The sequence below is a fragment of the Macrotis lagotis genome, chromosome 4 (genome assembly GCF_037893015.1).
Source record: "Macrotis lagotis isolate mMagLag1 chromosome 4, bilby.v1.9.chrom.fasta, whole genome shotgun sequence".
Taxonomy (NCBI): Eukaryota; Metazoa; Chordata; class Mammalia; order Peramelemorphia; family Peramelidae; genus Macrotis; species Macrotis lagotis.
The window spans coordinates 221098492-221114970 of NC_133661.1; the positions used below are offsets into that span (position 1 = coordinate 221098492).

The 16479-nt window shown below is 35.4% G+C and overlaps 1 protein-coding gene across 1 annotated transcript; it reads left to right on the forward strand.

The window, feature by feature from the left end:
- The first annotated feature begins 9656 nt into the window (after positions 1-9656).
- LOC141520319 (mast cell protease 1A-like) lies at positions 9657-13221 on the forward strand. Its single transcript, XM_074232054.1, has 5 exons — positions 9657-9723; positions 10240-10390; positions 11612-11747; positions 12008-12262; positions 12972-13221. The coding sequence occupies exons 1-5, from the start codon at positions 9666-9668 to the stop codon at positions 13119-13121; spliced, it is 750 nt and encodes a 249-aa protein (XP_074088155.1). The 5' UTR covers positions 9657-9665; the 3' UTR covers positions 13122-13221.
- The last annotated feature ends 3258 nt before the right edge of the window (positions 13222-16479 follow it).

The following is a 16479-nucleotide window of genomic DNA, read 5'->3' on the forward strand; positions in this document are numbered from 1 at the left end:
TCCTTCTACCTCCCTTACTTGATTTTCAAAATCTTTTTTGAGCTCTGTCATAGCCTGACCCCAACTTCTATATTTCTTGGAATCTTTAGATGCAGAAGCTTGGACTTTGTCATCTTCAGAGTGTGTGTTTTGGTCCTCCATGGGACAAATGTAATTGTCTATGGTCAGGTTCCTTTTTTTAATTCTTTTTACTCACTTCCCCAACCTTTGTCTGGTTTTAGGGTATTTCCTGAGCTTTTAAGTATTATTGGGACACCCCCACAAAGATCTCAATATGTGAGGTTCTGACTGTTCTGGTCTGGGGCCCCAGACTGTAACCAAGATCTGAAAATAGACAAGGCCCCAGAATCCAGTCCCAGGGAGAGAAGACAGACCTCAGCATTCTCCCTCCACTCTCTTACCTTCTGTGGGCTGAGCTCTAAGGGAGCAGCTGCCTTGCAGCTCTTTCCTGGGCCACTCCACAGCCCTGCTTCTGTTTCCTGCAATCTGGGCTGCATTGAGGACCATGACCCTGCTGATGAGAACCACTTCACACTCACTCTGGCATAAGTCTCCCTGGTAATCTTCCAAGTTGTGCCTGATACTCCCTGGGGCAGCAAATCAGGAAACTGCTTCTGCTGCCAGGAGCCAGGGCTCCCAGGGACCTAGGAGCCCTGGGGTTGTTCCCAGAAGCCTGAAGCTCCTTCTCTCTGGAGAGCTACTACCCCCTCAGATCCCATGGAACAGAGCCTTCCCACTATTTTCCAGGTTTCCTTGGACTGGAGAATTGCCTCACTGGATCTTTCTGTGGGTTCTGTCTCTAAAAAATTTAGTTAGATTCATAATTTTAAGGTTTTTGAAATATTTTTGGAGTAAACTCCTAAGAAAGGCTGTTCTCCTGCCACCATCAAGGCTCGGCCCCTGTATGTTTTTTGTTAATTTGTCTCTAGATCTCAAAAATGAGTCTACAAAGGTAGCTATTGGCAGATCAATGACCAGGAAACATCCTCAAGAAGAATAGAAAATTTGACTTGGACATCATTAATACCAATGGAGTTAAGAAAAAAAGACTTTAGTTGGGAAGACACAAGGGGAACAAAATGCAATAGATACAGGAGAGTCAGGAATTAAACAGAGATTTAATAATTTCAAAGTGAGAAGAATGTAAATGAGAGTTCTTCTGAGGAAGAGGGCTTAGTATAGTGGGGTAAGAAAGTATTTTATTTATATTTAAAAAACCCAAATGAGCTGGTCCACGGCATAATCATTCTTAGGTCTGAATAGCAGTTCCCATGGCAGGCTCATAAGTGGAAAATACAGAGTAAAAATGAGTTTAGGCATAAGGGATCATTCCCATTTCTAATACATGATTCTTTTTTCCCTTTTTGTGCTTAAATATTTTATTGATTTTGAGTTTTACAATTTTTCCCCTAATCTTACTTCCCTCCCCCCACCCCCCACAGAAGGCAATTTGCCAGTCTTTACATTGTTTCCATGGTATACATTGGTCCAAATTGAATGTGATGAGAGAGAAATCATATCCTTAAAGAAGAAACATAAAGCATAAGAGAATAAGATATTAGTTTTTTCCTAAATTAAAGGTAATAGTCCTTGGTCTTTGTTTAAATTTCACAGTTCTTTCTCTGGATACAGGGAAAGATGGTATTCTCCATTGTAGAAAGTCCCAAATTGTCCCTAATTGTTGCACTGATGGAATAAGTAAGTCCATCAAGGTAGATCATCGGCCCCATGTTGCTGTTAAGATGTACAGTGTTTTTCTGGTTCTGCTCATCTCATCCAGCATCAGCTCATGCAAATCCCCCCAAGATTTCCTGAATTCCCATCCCTCCTGGTTTCACATAGAACAATAGTGTTCCATGACATACATATACCACAATTTTGCTAAGCCATTCCCCAACTGAAGGACATCCATTTAATTCCAATTCTTTGCCACCACAAACAGGGCAGCTATGAATATTTTTGAACAAGTGATGTTTTTACCCTTTTTCATCTCTGCAGGGTATAGACCCAGTAATGGTATTGCTAGATCAAAGGGTATGCACATTTTTGTTGCCATTTGAGCATAGTTCCCAATAGCTCTCTGGAAAAGAGGGGATGAGTTCACAGCTCCATCAACAATGTAATAGTGTCCCAGATTTCCCACAACCCTTCCAACAATGATCATTATCCTTTCTAGTCATATTGGCCAGTCTGAGAGGTGTGAGGTAGTAGCTCAGAGAATCTTTAATTTTCATTTCTCTGATAAGTAATGATTTAGAGCACTTTTTCATATGACTATGGATTGCTTTGATCTCATCTGTAAATTGTCTTTTCATATCCTTTGTCCATTTGTCAATAGGGGAATGGCTTTTTTTTAATTTGACTTAGTTCTCTGTGTATTTTAGAAATGAGTCCTTTGTCAGAAACATTAGTTGTAAAGATTGTTTCCCAGTTTACTACATTTCTTTTGATCTAGCTTGCAGTGGTTTTATCTGTGCAAAAGCTTTTTAATTTAATGTAATCAAAATCATGTAGTTTGTTTTTAGTGATGTTCTCCACCTCTTCCTTTGTCATAAACTGCTTCCCTCTCCATTGATCTGACAGGTATAATATTGTGTTGGTCTCATCTAAGTTTCTTCCACACTAACTTCCAATTTTCCCAGCAGTTTTTATCAAAGAGAGAGTTTTATCCCAATAGTTTTATCCCAATATTCCAATTTATCCCAATATCCCAACTCTTTGGGTTTATCAAACAGCAGATTACTATTACTATAATTGTTTCCTGCTATTTCACCTAGTCTATTCCACTGGTCCACCATTCTATTTCTTAGCCAATACCAGACAGTTTTAATGGCTGATGCTTTATAATATAATTTTAGATCAGTCAGGGCTAAGCCATCTTCTTTTGCCCTTTTTTCATTGAATCCCTAGAAATTCTTGATTTTTTATTTCTCCATTTGAATTTACTTACAACTTTTTCTACTAATACATGATTCTTTAAGGAGCATGAATTTATGACTTTACAATGAATTTGTGTAGACTCCAATCTCACCAATACCATTTGACTCTTCTTCCATAATCTAGGATTTCAGGGAGAGATGCAGTTTGTTAGCTCAAATAAATCAGAAAATCATGATTACATGACAAGAATCATTCGTCACTTGCTTCTTTGAGTGTAAGACAGAAAACTGATCACATCCTGTTCTTTAATTTTTATTCTAGGGACCAAATGAACCACCAAAAGGTGATTATCTCTATGGATTGTCATATCTTTTATTCATTGACCACAAACTTAACCCCCTTTCTATTCACACTCTCTGACTTTTTCTTCTTTGTAGTTATAGAGGAGGAGTATTGTATGAGAAAATGTTCTTTGATCTTGTGAGTTTTCTGATGGGAGGTTGGGGACAAACAAGAAGGGGGAGAAACTAGAAAAATATGAACTGAATTTTTCTTTATTGATTTTTTTGTATGATTTCTATTTCTCTCTGCCATAAAGCTGAATTTTAAGCTTTCGGTAGCAAGATAGCAAAAAGAGAGCTTCACTTTAAGTACAGATAAATTGGTAAAAGGGTAGGGGAAAATATTGTCTGTCTATGTACAAATATTAATTGGAAAAAGGCCTTAGTGTTTTCCAAGAGTGTTACTCATAACTGCTTGATTATCTTGAGCTTATCATTCTTTTGGTCATCCCTAAGAGAGAACAATTCAAAAAGTTCCCCCCATTAAGTCTTGACATGAGATTTCATTTCCCCCTTCTCCCAATTGTTATGTACTATGTCAACCAACTACTTATAAATCCATGGCTCTATTTTTGAGTCCATCCTTCTCTGATTAGATAACAGGTATATTCCAGGATGACATCACCACACTGATTTCAAAGATACACAATAGTCAGCAACATGTGAAATCTCATAAGTCCTATATGAAGACAACCACAAACTGAATTTTAACCAAATTTAAGGAGACATTAAATAACTGGACAGATATTCAGTATGCATAGCTAGTCCAAACTAAGAGTAAAGACAAAAGGAACTATTAAAATTTATGAGTATATTTAATGAAATAACAATCAAAACATGCATTCATAGAAATTGTGAAGTCAAAATATAATGAAGGCACAGTTGGTAAGAATATCAGGAGAAAATTTTGAGAAAAAAAGGGAGGAAAAAATATCAGACAATACCTTTTAAGTAAAAGTTACCAACACTGTCTAGTCCTGGATTAAAAAATTAGAAAAAAGAGAACAAGAGAAAAGATTATCTAGAATTAGAACCCAAAACTACACAGGCTAGTGTTTGGTAAATATGAATATAAAAGAATAGGGAAAATAATAATTGTTAAACAAAAACTTAAGAAAACTGGATAGCAGCACAAGTCTTACAAATAATGAATTTCAAATTAATCAATCAAATATATTTTTAAATATTCAAAAATTAGGAAACTTATTCTATTGCATAGTTTTCACATTTGTAAAAGATGTATCTTATCACAGAATACAGCAGATTTCTAATTTATACTTCCACCTGAAGACTCTTCCCATGTTTCTTCTGCCCAGTTGTCAGTATGACTCTAACCTTATCACACTTCTTCTCAAAAAATTACAACAATTTTCTATCTTTGAAGTCAAAGTATTCATTATTCTGCTTAATTTTTAGACTTCTTTAGTACCTGACCCCAACTTGTCTTAGGCTCAATATATAGGCCTTTTTTTCATGGACTCTGTGATTTAGCTAGCCTGTCCTTCCAATAACAGCTCCTCACACTTCTTAATTCTTTTGATATTATTTTTAAAATTTTAATGTTATTTTACTTTCCCCAATTGCATATTATGAAAAACTTTACATTTATTTTAACAAGATTTTGAGTTTCAAAATTTTCTTCCTTCCCTTCTCTTGTCTAAAACTGGTAGGTAGATATATATACTATCATGCACAACATATTTCCATATTAGTCTCTGTTGTAGAAGAAGAAATATATCAAAAGGAAAAATTATCACTGAGAAAGAATAAAACAATAAAGTAATTTGACCTGCATTCAGAGTCCACCAGTTCTGGATATGGCTAACATTTTTCTTTGTGAGTCCTTTGAACTCAAACTTAGATCATTGTGTTGCTGAGCAACACTGGCCAACTGAGATGATCTGGGCAAACCTTCAATTTCCAATATTTTTCCACCGTGAAAAGGGCTACTAGTAATATTTTTGTACATATAGGCCTTATTCTCTTTTCTTTGATCACTTTGGAATAAAATTCAAGTAGTGATATTTCTGGATCAAAGGATATGCACAGGTTAGTTAGTTGCCCTTTGAAATTGTTCCCCAGAATGGTAAGTTCAGTTTCCAGTTCCACCAAAAGCGCAATGATGTTTCAGTTTTCCAACATCTTCTACATTTGTCATTTTCCTTTTCTGTTTTATTAACCAATGCAGAAAGTTTGAGGACATATCTCAGAGTTGCTTTAATTTACATTTCTCTAGCTTAAAGTAATCTGGAGTACTTTTTTTAAATGCCTAAATATCACTTTGATTTCTTCACATGAAAACTGCCTTTTCATATTCTTTGACCATTTAACAATTGAGGGAATGGTTTGTGTTCTTATAAATTTGCCTCAGTTTTCCTACATATTTGAGAAATGTGTCCTTTATCAGAGATACTTACTATAAAGATTGTTTCCCAGCTTTCTGTGTTCCTTCTAATCTAGGTTTCATTGTTGTGGTTTGTACAAAAGTTTTTAAATTCAATATAATCAGTATTATCTATTTTATATTTTGCAATGCTTTCTATCTTTTGTTTGGTCATAATTCTCCTCCCCATAGAGGGGAAGATCTCATTCTTCTAATTTATTTATGGTGTCACCCTTTATATCTAAATCATACACCCATTTTGATCTTATCTTTATATGTGGTGTAGATGTTCTCTGCCTATTTTGTGTTCAGTTGTTTTCCAGTTTTCCCCAGCAGTTTTTGGCGATTAGTGATTATTATCCCCAAAGCTGGAGTCCTTAGGTTTAACAAACACTAGAGTTTATTTATTACTGTGTCTTATGAACCTAATCTGTTCCACTGATGCAATCATATATTTCTGATACTTTTGGTGATGACTGTTTTATAAAATAGATTGAGATCTGGTATTGCTTTGTATTTTTTCCATTACTTTCCTGGATCTTCTTGTTTTTTTGGTTTTTCCTGATGAATTTAATGTTTGATTGTTACAGCACAGAAAAGTAAATTAACAGGCAAAATTGTCATTTGTATTTTATAGACTTGCCTACCCAAAAGCAATTAATATTTTTCTCTTTGTTTAGATCAGACTTTATTTGTGTGAAGTGTTTTGTTTATTTACAGTTTTCATATTATTTTATATTATTTACAGTTTTATATATTGTTTTTTAATATTTACAATTTTAAAATGGAATTTCTCTATCTCTCTAGTATTTTAATAGAAATTGATGCAATATTTTGTCAAAAACTTTTTCAGCATTTATTGCAATAATCATATGATTTCTGTTAGTTTTGGTGTTTGTATGGTAAATTATACTGATAGATTTAATAATATTGAACCAATCTGGCATTCCTGATATAAATTCTACCAGGTCATAGTGGAAAATCTTTGTGATATCTTGTTATAATTACCTTGCTAGTATTTTGTTCAAAATTTTTGCATATTCATTGGTCTATAATTTTCTTTCCCTATTTTTCTCTTCCTGTTTAGATATCAGCACCATATATATATATATATATATATATATATGTGTGTGTGTGTGTGTGTGTGTGTATATATATATATATATATATATATATATATATATATATATATATATATATATATATATGAAATACTAGAGATTTGGCAGCACTCCTTCACTTATTTTCCCAAACAGGTTATATAGTATTGGAGTTAATTATTCTTTAAATATTATTAGAATTCAATTGTGAACCCATCTAACCTGGTAATTTTTCCTAAATAAATCATTAATAGCTTGTTCAATATCTTTTTCTACAGTGGGATTATTTAAGCATTTTATTTCCTGATCCTTTAGTCCAGAAAATTCATATTTTCATAAAATATTCATTGATTTTGTTCAGATTGTCAGAACTATTGGCATATAAGTGGGCAAAATATTTCCTAATGATTTCTTTAATTTCTTCTTCATTAGTAGTGATTTCACTCTTTTCGCATTTGATACTGAATTTGTCTCTTTTTTTCATAGAACTAGCTCCTAGATTTATTTATTAGTTCAATAGTTTTTAAAATTTTCAATATTATTAATCCCACTTTTGATTTTCAGGATTTACAATTTGGTGCTCAATTGGGGATTTGTTCTTTTTTCAAATTTTTTTTAAGTTGAATACCCAATTTATTGATTTGTTCCTTTTTTCCCCCATTTCATTGATGTAAGATAAATTTTCCTCAGGTACAGCTTTGGTTGCCTAATATAAATTTTTGTATGTTGTCTCATTGTTTTCTTTCTCTTTAATGAAATTATTGATTATTAATATTATTTGTTCTTTGATTCACTTATTCTTTGGATTTGTAATCCCTACCAAGCATGAAGTCTAGTGTGTAATATATCTTTGTTAATATTCTTGTTGATTGAATGATTGAAAGAATGCTGATACAAATGATACAAATACAAAGGAATACATGAGATTACCAAAAGACTACATTTAGAGAGAGAAGGTAAGGGAGCCAGAGACAAACTGGAAGTATATTCTTAGAGACTGGAAAGAAGAAGGGAAACCAGAGACAGAGGAACAGGGATGAAATGGGAGCTCTCATGGAGATAGGAGGATATAGGAGACAAGAGTGTTTTGGAATGAGATAATTAATGAAAAGGAGAATGTTAAAAGTGTCAGGAGCTCCAGAAATGAATAGAATGAAGACTGAGAATGGGCCATTGGATGCAACACTTATGGAGTCATTGGTGAATTTGGAGAAAGCAATTTTCATGGCAGAGTGAGGATGCAAATCAGAATACAAAGGATAAAGAAGTGAGATGACCATGAGAAAGAAGACAAGGTGAATGCAGATTGTTTTCTGAGTTTTATAGAGAAGGGAAGATTAGGAATAAGATAAAAAGTTGAAGGGAAAAATTTTTAAGGAGAAATTTAACTAATTTTCATGTTATTTGTTTTTAAGAATAATTTGAGTATGTTTATGTGCAGAGATAAAGATACTAATAGGCAAACTAGAAGATGAAAGTTATCTAGTAGGTCTATAAGAAATCAAAGGGAAAAGGACCTATATAGTAAGCAAAAATTAAAAAATAAGGAAGTGTCCTCTTATTGGGGGGAATAGCTAAACAAACAGTAGTATATGCATGTTTTATATAATATTATACCATAAGAAATAATGAAAGGGACAATTTTAAGTGAATCTGAGAAGACCTTCAAGAACTGATGCATACTCAAGTAAATGGAAATAGGCGTACAATTTAAGCAAAGATGTAGAGCAAAAAAAAACTTTGAAAGACTTCAGTAATTGGAATAACACGATATATCATGAGTCCAAAAAAATGAAAATGAAACATGCCACTTATCTTCTAACAAATGATGAATTTAAAAGTGCAAAAAAATGAGGCATGCTCTTTCAGGCATGACAAAAGTAGAAACTTATCTCACTGGACTATGCATCTGCAAAAAAAGGGTCTTTTTGCTTTTGAAATATACTGTGAGGGAAAGGTGATGGAGAAAATGCTTGATTTTTTAAAATACTTGCTAATTGAAAAAAATAAACATAGTAGCTTATAACAATGAGACAAAGTCAGAGCCCTTAATGGCACTGTCAGAAATATTCCTTATAATTCTTCAATTCTAAATAGAAAGTAGATTTAAATGAAAAGCAGTTGGGAAGCACAGTATATAGAGTTCCAGATCTGAAGCTAGGAAGACTTCTCTTTGTGAATCCAAATCTGGCCTCAGAAACTTCTAGTTCTTTTGCCCTGGGCAAGCCACTTATCCCTGCTTGTCACAGTTTCCCCACCTGGACATAGAAAGGCAAACTGGTCTTGCCAAGAAAACTTCAAATGGTGTCATGAAAAATCAGACATAACTGAATAGTCTGGGCAATAACAAATTGATAGTAAAGTTAGGGTCAATATAATTTATTATATTGCAACAGTTTAATTTTTAATCTTTGTATCTAGCACAGTGTTTACAGAGAACATGGGTTAAATAATTATAAGATATAAATTTCTAAAAGATAGTGTGTATGATTGATAAAGTCTGAGAGAAAAAGAGAATGGTAGAAGATAAAGGGTACAGACGGAAGAGGTAGTCTTGGTAAGAAAGAGGACTGAGATTATGAATGATGTTAAAGTGCTGAGAAGCCTATTACATATGTATAAATTAGTTATGGTAAAAATGCTGTCAATTCACTAAGCTGAGTGAAACAGCTCTCTGCTTCAAAAAGTTTCCAGCCCTATGAAATTAAGGTGATTAACAGTGACTCACTGAGGCTATGGTTGAAATTTTGGTTGTCAGATCATTTCTGTTATCTCTAAACCACAGAATTGTATCATTTAAATGGTTTTGTGACTGATGCTCAGCTTAGACATAAATGGACTTAACTAGGAGGGTTGTGAGGTTATTTGAGCTCCTCCTCTCCTTCCCCTTGAGGAGGCTATAAATTCTAGGGATTTGGGGGATTGAAAAGATTATTTCCTTTGAAGATCCTCTCTGGCAAGATGCATTTTCTGTTCCCCCTCTTACTGACTTTGCTTCAATCTCCTCATGGGAGAACTGGTGAGTTCTTATTTCTCCTATCCTAAAGAGTTTGAATCTGGCAAAAAATCAGCATCTATGCTTCCTCTACTAAGTACCTAGTCCTTCCATCTCTACTGTAGATCCTTGGATTCAAAACTGTTCTCTGAGGAATATTAGCTTTTTACCATCATCAGGTTCACCTCAGATTAAAAAATAGGGAATATTAGAAGATTTTCCAAAGGCCTACAAGTCTTTATCTGAAAAGTTAGTCTTGTCATTTCAATCTTTGGATGACTGAAGAAGTATTGGTTGTGACAAGGAATTTAGCTCACCTTTTTTTAGGGGAGAAAGAGAAAGGGGAGAGAGGGAATCTAATACTTAAAACAACCAGAGAACCCAGCAGCCCAGGATCTCATTCTTTTAGATTCTCCTGTAGAACTTGATCTTCTACCTCCTTTCTCTTTATAAAGTCTTCTTCTAGGTCCAGATCATCTATCTGCCTTGTTCTAGCTTCCTGGAAAAGCTGGGGAAATCACAATGGAATTTCTTCTACAGGGGAGATCATTGGGGGTCAGGAGGTAAAACCTCATTCTCGGCCTTACATGGCTTATCTGGAATCCAGAAAAGAAAGTGGAAACCTAAGTCGATGTGGTGCTTTTCTGATTCGAGAGGACTTTTTGCTGACAGCAGCTCACTGTTGGGGAAGGTGAGTTATAGGACCTTTATAAAGGGTCTCTCCTCTTTTCCTTTGACAACGCTGCTGGGTCTGAATGGAGACAGCTCTCCAGGAGAGAGCACCCAAAGCATGCTCCCCTAATCCCAAGCTCCCATCCTTTATAAAGAAGGAACCTTAAGACCTCTCCAGACATTAATCTGGCAATTTGTCAACATCCTGTAGACCTGACATATAAGGAGCTTGAGTAGGTGGACCAATGTTTGTGGTGTCTTAAAGGCTGGGAAGGGTCTTACTGTTTCATTTTGCTTGTTTGTATTTTGCAAGGCAATGGGGATAAATGACTTGCCCAAGGTCACGCAACTACGTAATTATTAAGTGTCTGAGTCAGGATTTGAACTCAGGTCTTCCTGACTCCATGGACAGAGCTTTAGCCACTGCACCACTTGGATGCCCCAGGGTCTTATTGTTAAAGAAACCTTTCCTTTTGAGGGTGGCAGAGATGGAGAAAGGAAGGGAATGAGCATGTATGTGAAGTTTTATGTTTGTGAATAAAGTTTCAAGTACCTTATAATATTATCTAATTTGATCCTGTGGGAAGTAAATTATCCTGCTATTATCACCATTTTATAAATGAGAAAAATGAAGCAGACCTGTTCAGGGATACACAGCTAATATGTGTTGGAATTAATTCATTTGGAATTAATTTAAATTAGTTTTCCTGACTCCATGTCCACTAATCTACCACCAAGTTGTCTGACTGACTAGCCTTCCATAGAGCATGAAATCCTTTGTAGATCTACATTTTTGCATTTGAGTGCAATAACCTCCAAACTTTTCTTAGGATGACCCTTCAAAGTATTCTGAGGGATTTCTAAGGGAAGGGCATCCAGTAATGCAACTTCAGTTCTTTCCTGTCTGAACATTTTTAATTTTGGTAGTGGCAGCTGCCAGGTCTTTTTTGTTCTATCTTAATCTTTTCTGGGGGCTCAGGGTTCTTTGGATCATGACTCTTTTCTCTAGAAGTGGAAGGGAGCTCAACGGTTATGTCCTCCTTTGAAAGATGAAGAACCTGAAGTCCAGAGAAGTTTATTGACTTGACCAAAGTTAGTGGTAGTAGATTTGGGATGAACATTGTTATTCTTTGAATGCAAATATAGCTTTCATTCCACATCACTAGGTTGTGTTTCTCTCTCTTGAGAACTCTCCAGAAATTTCACACCTGAGACTCTCCCTCCCTTATCTTCCTTGTAGTTCAATGATCATCACTCTGGGAGCACACAACATTAAGAAGTCGGAAGACACCCAGCAGCGGATTTCTGTTTTCAGAGCTATTCCCCATCCACAATATAACACGCCGATGTATACAAATGATATTATGTTGCTTCAGGTACTGTGCCCTTTAGGATTTCTATCGTTTGGGACACCAGAAATGAAAATCTCTCAGACTTCTCATTAGAGTCTTCTTTCTACCCCTCATATGTTCTCCATTTCTTTATTCAACAGCTAAGAAACATATTGTTCTAGTGGACTTCTAGGACTAGGTGTCTGGGAGGGGGGTAAGAAAGAGGAGATGCATTCCTGGCTCTGTGTGTGCCCTCTTGGGGAAGGTAGTGAGGAGAACTGGAATCTCTTTCCTCTCTGTGACAGCTGAAGAAGAAGGCCAGGTTGAACAAAGCAGTACAGCTCTTGCCCTTGCCTGAGAAGAAGGATTGGTTAAAGCCTGGGAAGAGTTGTATTGTAGCAGGATGGGGGAGGACCCTTAAGAACAGATCATCTGACACATTGCAAGAGGTGGAGATAAAAGTGATGAAGAAGCAGGAGTGCATGAAAAAATACTTGATATATGACGATAGTACCCAGATTTGTGCTGGAGATCCCAAAGAACAAAAGGCATCATATAAGGTATTTCAATGTCACTATTAATTTGAAAACTATTTTGAAGTCTCTCAGGAAAGCTCAGAATGTGAATTATAAGTGATTTTCATAGAGAAATGGGATGATTCCAATATTCTAATTTCCAAAGCCATTTGGGAAGCTAAAATGGTGTAGCTGATGGAGTTCAGGACCTGGAATAAGATGAAATTTAGTCTCAGACACTTACTAGCTATATGACAATGAGAAAAATCATTTAATACTACTAGCCACTGTTTTCTCATAAGTAACATGAGGATAATAATAGCACTTGTCTACCAGGATTATTGTTAGAATAAAATGAGATGCTTGTAAAGGAGTTTTGAAACCTGTTGTTATTGTTATTGCTCTTATGTTGTATTCTTATTATTGTTGTAGCAATTATCCTTCTTCTCTTGAGCAAGTGACTGTACAAATGTCCACATTTGAGAGAATGTGTGGATGCCTCACTGTAACTTCATATAAAGTAAGGTATTGCTTGCAGATAGATTGAGTGAGAGAGAGATTGATGATGTCCTTATAAATTGAAGGGGACAAATGGAGTCCATGAGAACAGGCAGTTACATGACTTGGACTCATGTTTCTCCAAATCTGATAGAGATTACTCAATACCTTGGTTCTCCTTTGGATATGGGGGGGGGGGAATGATGGGTGAGGAAGGCAGAGCTCTGAATAACTACCTATTTTCCATGCCTTTTAGGGGGACTCTGGAGGACCTCTCATATGTGATAGAGTGGCACAGGGTATTGTTTCCTATGGTTCTCTTGATGGGAGCGCCCCTCGTGTCTATACTCGGATCTCCATCTTCTTAAAATGGATCAAGGAAACATTGAATGCTCATGAATATTAAGAATCAGCCATGGTCTTGGTCCTAAAACTGGATCATTTTCTTTGGTTACACTGTTCCTTAAAGTCCCCTCTAGGTACAGAACCAAAACCCAAGAAGAATGTTTGGGGTAAAAGGAACTCATCTTAATAAAGTAACACATCTTACTAATTGTGGGCATGATCAATTCTAACTTTCTTTCTTTTCCAGAATTTTTCCTTTTTGTTTTGCAAGGCAATGGGGTTAAGTGACTTGCCTGAGTCACACAGCTAGGCAATAATTAAACCTCTGAGAGCAGATTTGGTCTCAGGTCCTTCTGGACTCCAGGGCCAGTGTTCTATCCACTGAACTACCTAGCTGCCCCCTTCTCCTTCATTTTCGCCTCTATAACCCCTTACCCCAGTCGTGCTCAAATAGTTTTTAAAAAATATAGCTTGAAATATCTTGGAAATCATATAATCTAAGTCCTTCATATTATACTAGGTAACATGGAAACTTTCATGGTAGCATATCTTATCAATATTGTTAAGAATAAGTTTAGAAGCAGGGCTAGAGACTTGATAAAATATTATCTTTCCACCAAAAAAAGAAATCTTGCCATATTTTTTAATTAGATCCTGTCAACAGTCAGGTTACCAGGCACATGGTTGTTAATCACCTACCCCTTCATCCTTCACTGCTACTACCAGGGTACTTTGTCTATGATTCAATCATGATATGTCATTGGAAAGGAAGGGAAGTGAAAGGAAGGGAATAAATGTTTAAGGATGAAAAAGGAAGGAAAAGGAAGAGAAGGGAAAAGAAAACAAAGGAAAGGAAGGGAAGGAAATAAGTTTATTAAACACTATATGCCAAACATTTTAGATAATTAATTTGTTCCTTACAATAAATATGAAGCAAGTACTATATGCAATCAATATGCTTTACCTTTTATTCTTGTTTTTCATTATTTTGATATTGCTTGACTAGTTCTATATTTCTCATAGTCATTAGCCTCCACTCATCCCACTCTATTCTTCAAGGAATTTTTCAATCAGCCTTTGCATCTCCTTTTCTAGCTAGTCATTTTTATTTTTAAAGTAATTTATCTTTTTCCATTTGTTTTTGCATTTGCCCAACTCAATCTTTAAAGAATTTGCTTCCTTCAGTCAATATTTGTGGTTACTTTTTGCAAGATGTTGAATTTTTCTTTCATTTCTTTTCCCAGTTTTTGACTTGATTTTTAAATATTTTTGAGCTCTTCCTAGAAGCCTTCTTGGACTTGGATACCAAGTCAAATTCTCCTCTGTAGCTTCACCCATAGTGTTTTTTTCTGCCATTTCTTGCTGAGAATGTGTTTTGTCCATCCTTATCCTTATTTCCATGGAAACTTCCTATAGTTCTGCCTTTTCTTATTCATTTTGAGTAAACTGAGTAAACTGTCCCAAACTTCTTGTGTTAGGGGAGGGGTCTACTCACAAACTTAGATGAGACCTTTCAGGTTGGGAATGCTAATGACTTGTTTTCTGGACCCAGGTGTCCCAGTTCAGGCCCAATGGTTGAATGGGGATTTGGGGTGCCTGTGCTAGAGAATTCCCAACTGGGGTGTCTGCTGAACCCTGAATTCAGGTCCCTTTGCTACAGATCTCTCCTATTGCTGAGAACCTCCTGATGGTCCCTGCTACTTCCTATCTCCCACACGCTGAGTTTCAGTTCCCTGCTCTGGACACACTCTCACTCTAAATGAGACAGAACTTGCTGGAAATGCTCCACTCTGTTCTTTTGTGGGTTTTTATCATTCCAGAATCTGTTCAAAGGCTTGATTAATGTTGTTTCTGAAGTAAGCCCAGAGAGTTTGAGGAAACTCCTTTCTTTACTTGGCCATCTTGATTCCACTCTCAGCTTAACCAGAGACTATTTCCTAATTCTGCTCTTCATCTAGCCATCTACTTAGTTCAGAAAATTAACAGTCATATATAACAAAAAAAATACTCAATTGAAAGAAAATTTAGCAGTGGGAGAGAAGCAGAAGGTAACAGTGTTTAAAGAACATATGAATTATATTTGTATTGAATTCTATTTATATTGAATGTAAAATTGGCTTACAAGCAAATTCGAAGTGATTGAATCCAGAGATTACCAGATAAAGCTTCTATGGTTGAAACTCCAAGGCAATTCAGGGTTAAAATTCATTATTTCAATAAAGAACAAAAATTTGAGAAACTAGCAAAGAGGAAGGATTTTTTCTGTGAAAGAATATTAATAAGAAAAGCAGACAGAAATCTTGAGAAATCAGAGAAAATTTTCAAAAAGCAAAGGAGATAAAGCTGTAACCTTGAACAATGTATTCTGAAAAGCTAAGCCTAATCATCAATGACAAGATATAGATATACAATAAAAGAGAGAATTTGGATTCAATTCAACAAAAATCAAAACAAGAGAACAAAAATAATAGAATTGAGCAAAAAAAAATCTTACTTTCAAACATTCCAAAAAGACATAAAAATATAAATTAGTACAATTGATTAACAAATACAGGGTAATGAAATAGGTTTTCTCACACATATAAACTATTTAAAAGAAATTAAAATGATTGGTAAAAGAAAGACCAAAAATAAATCAGGGCCAAAAAAAATTATGGAATAAAGATATAAGCCAGGGCAGCTAGGTGGCACAGTGGATAAAGCACCGGCCCTGGAGTCAGGAGCACCTGGGTTCAAATCTGGTCTCAGACACTTAATAATTACCTAGCTGTGTGGTCTTGGGCAAGCCACTTAACTCCATTTGCCTTGCAAAAACCTAAAAAACAAAACAAAAAAAAAAAAAAGATATAATCCAAACTAAAAAGGAATCAGAAGAATGTTTTAAATACTAAAACCTATGACATCCCAAAAGTGATTGAATATCTTTTTAGAAGCAAAAGTTTAGAAATTTTACAAATGGGAAGAAGAAAGGTAAGATACAGAGCAAAGCTAGCAATACACTTCTTTGTAGTCCATATATGAACAGAAAATAAAGTTTTTTCCTTAAATTTTCAATAAGAGTGGGGATTATGGAAGGAAAAAAAAGTGAAATTAGTGGCTGAGAAGCCCTGGAATATAGAGTACAAATATAAATCTCACCAGAAAGGGGAAAGAGAAAGGGGATTCCAAAAGAAAATTTGTGTGTGTGTGTGTGTGAGTGTATGCATGTTCATTCACTGGAGAAATTTGAACATCAAGAAACTTTGTGCTGAGAGAAATTTTACTTCTGAGGATCATTTCTAAAAACAAAAGAGGGAATGTATGAATCTCCAAGGACAGCCAGATATAAGAATGGAAAGGGGAACAAAGAACCAGTGACAGGACAGCTGGGACTTGAGAACGGTGAACGATCATAGCCTGAGCAGTGCATAGGACTACAC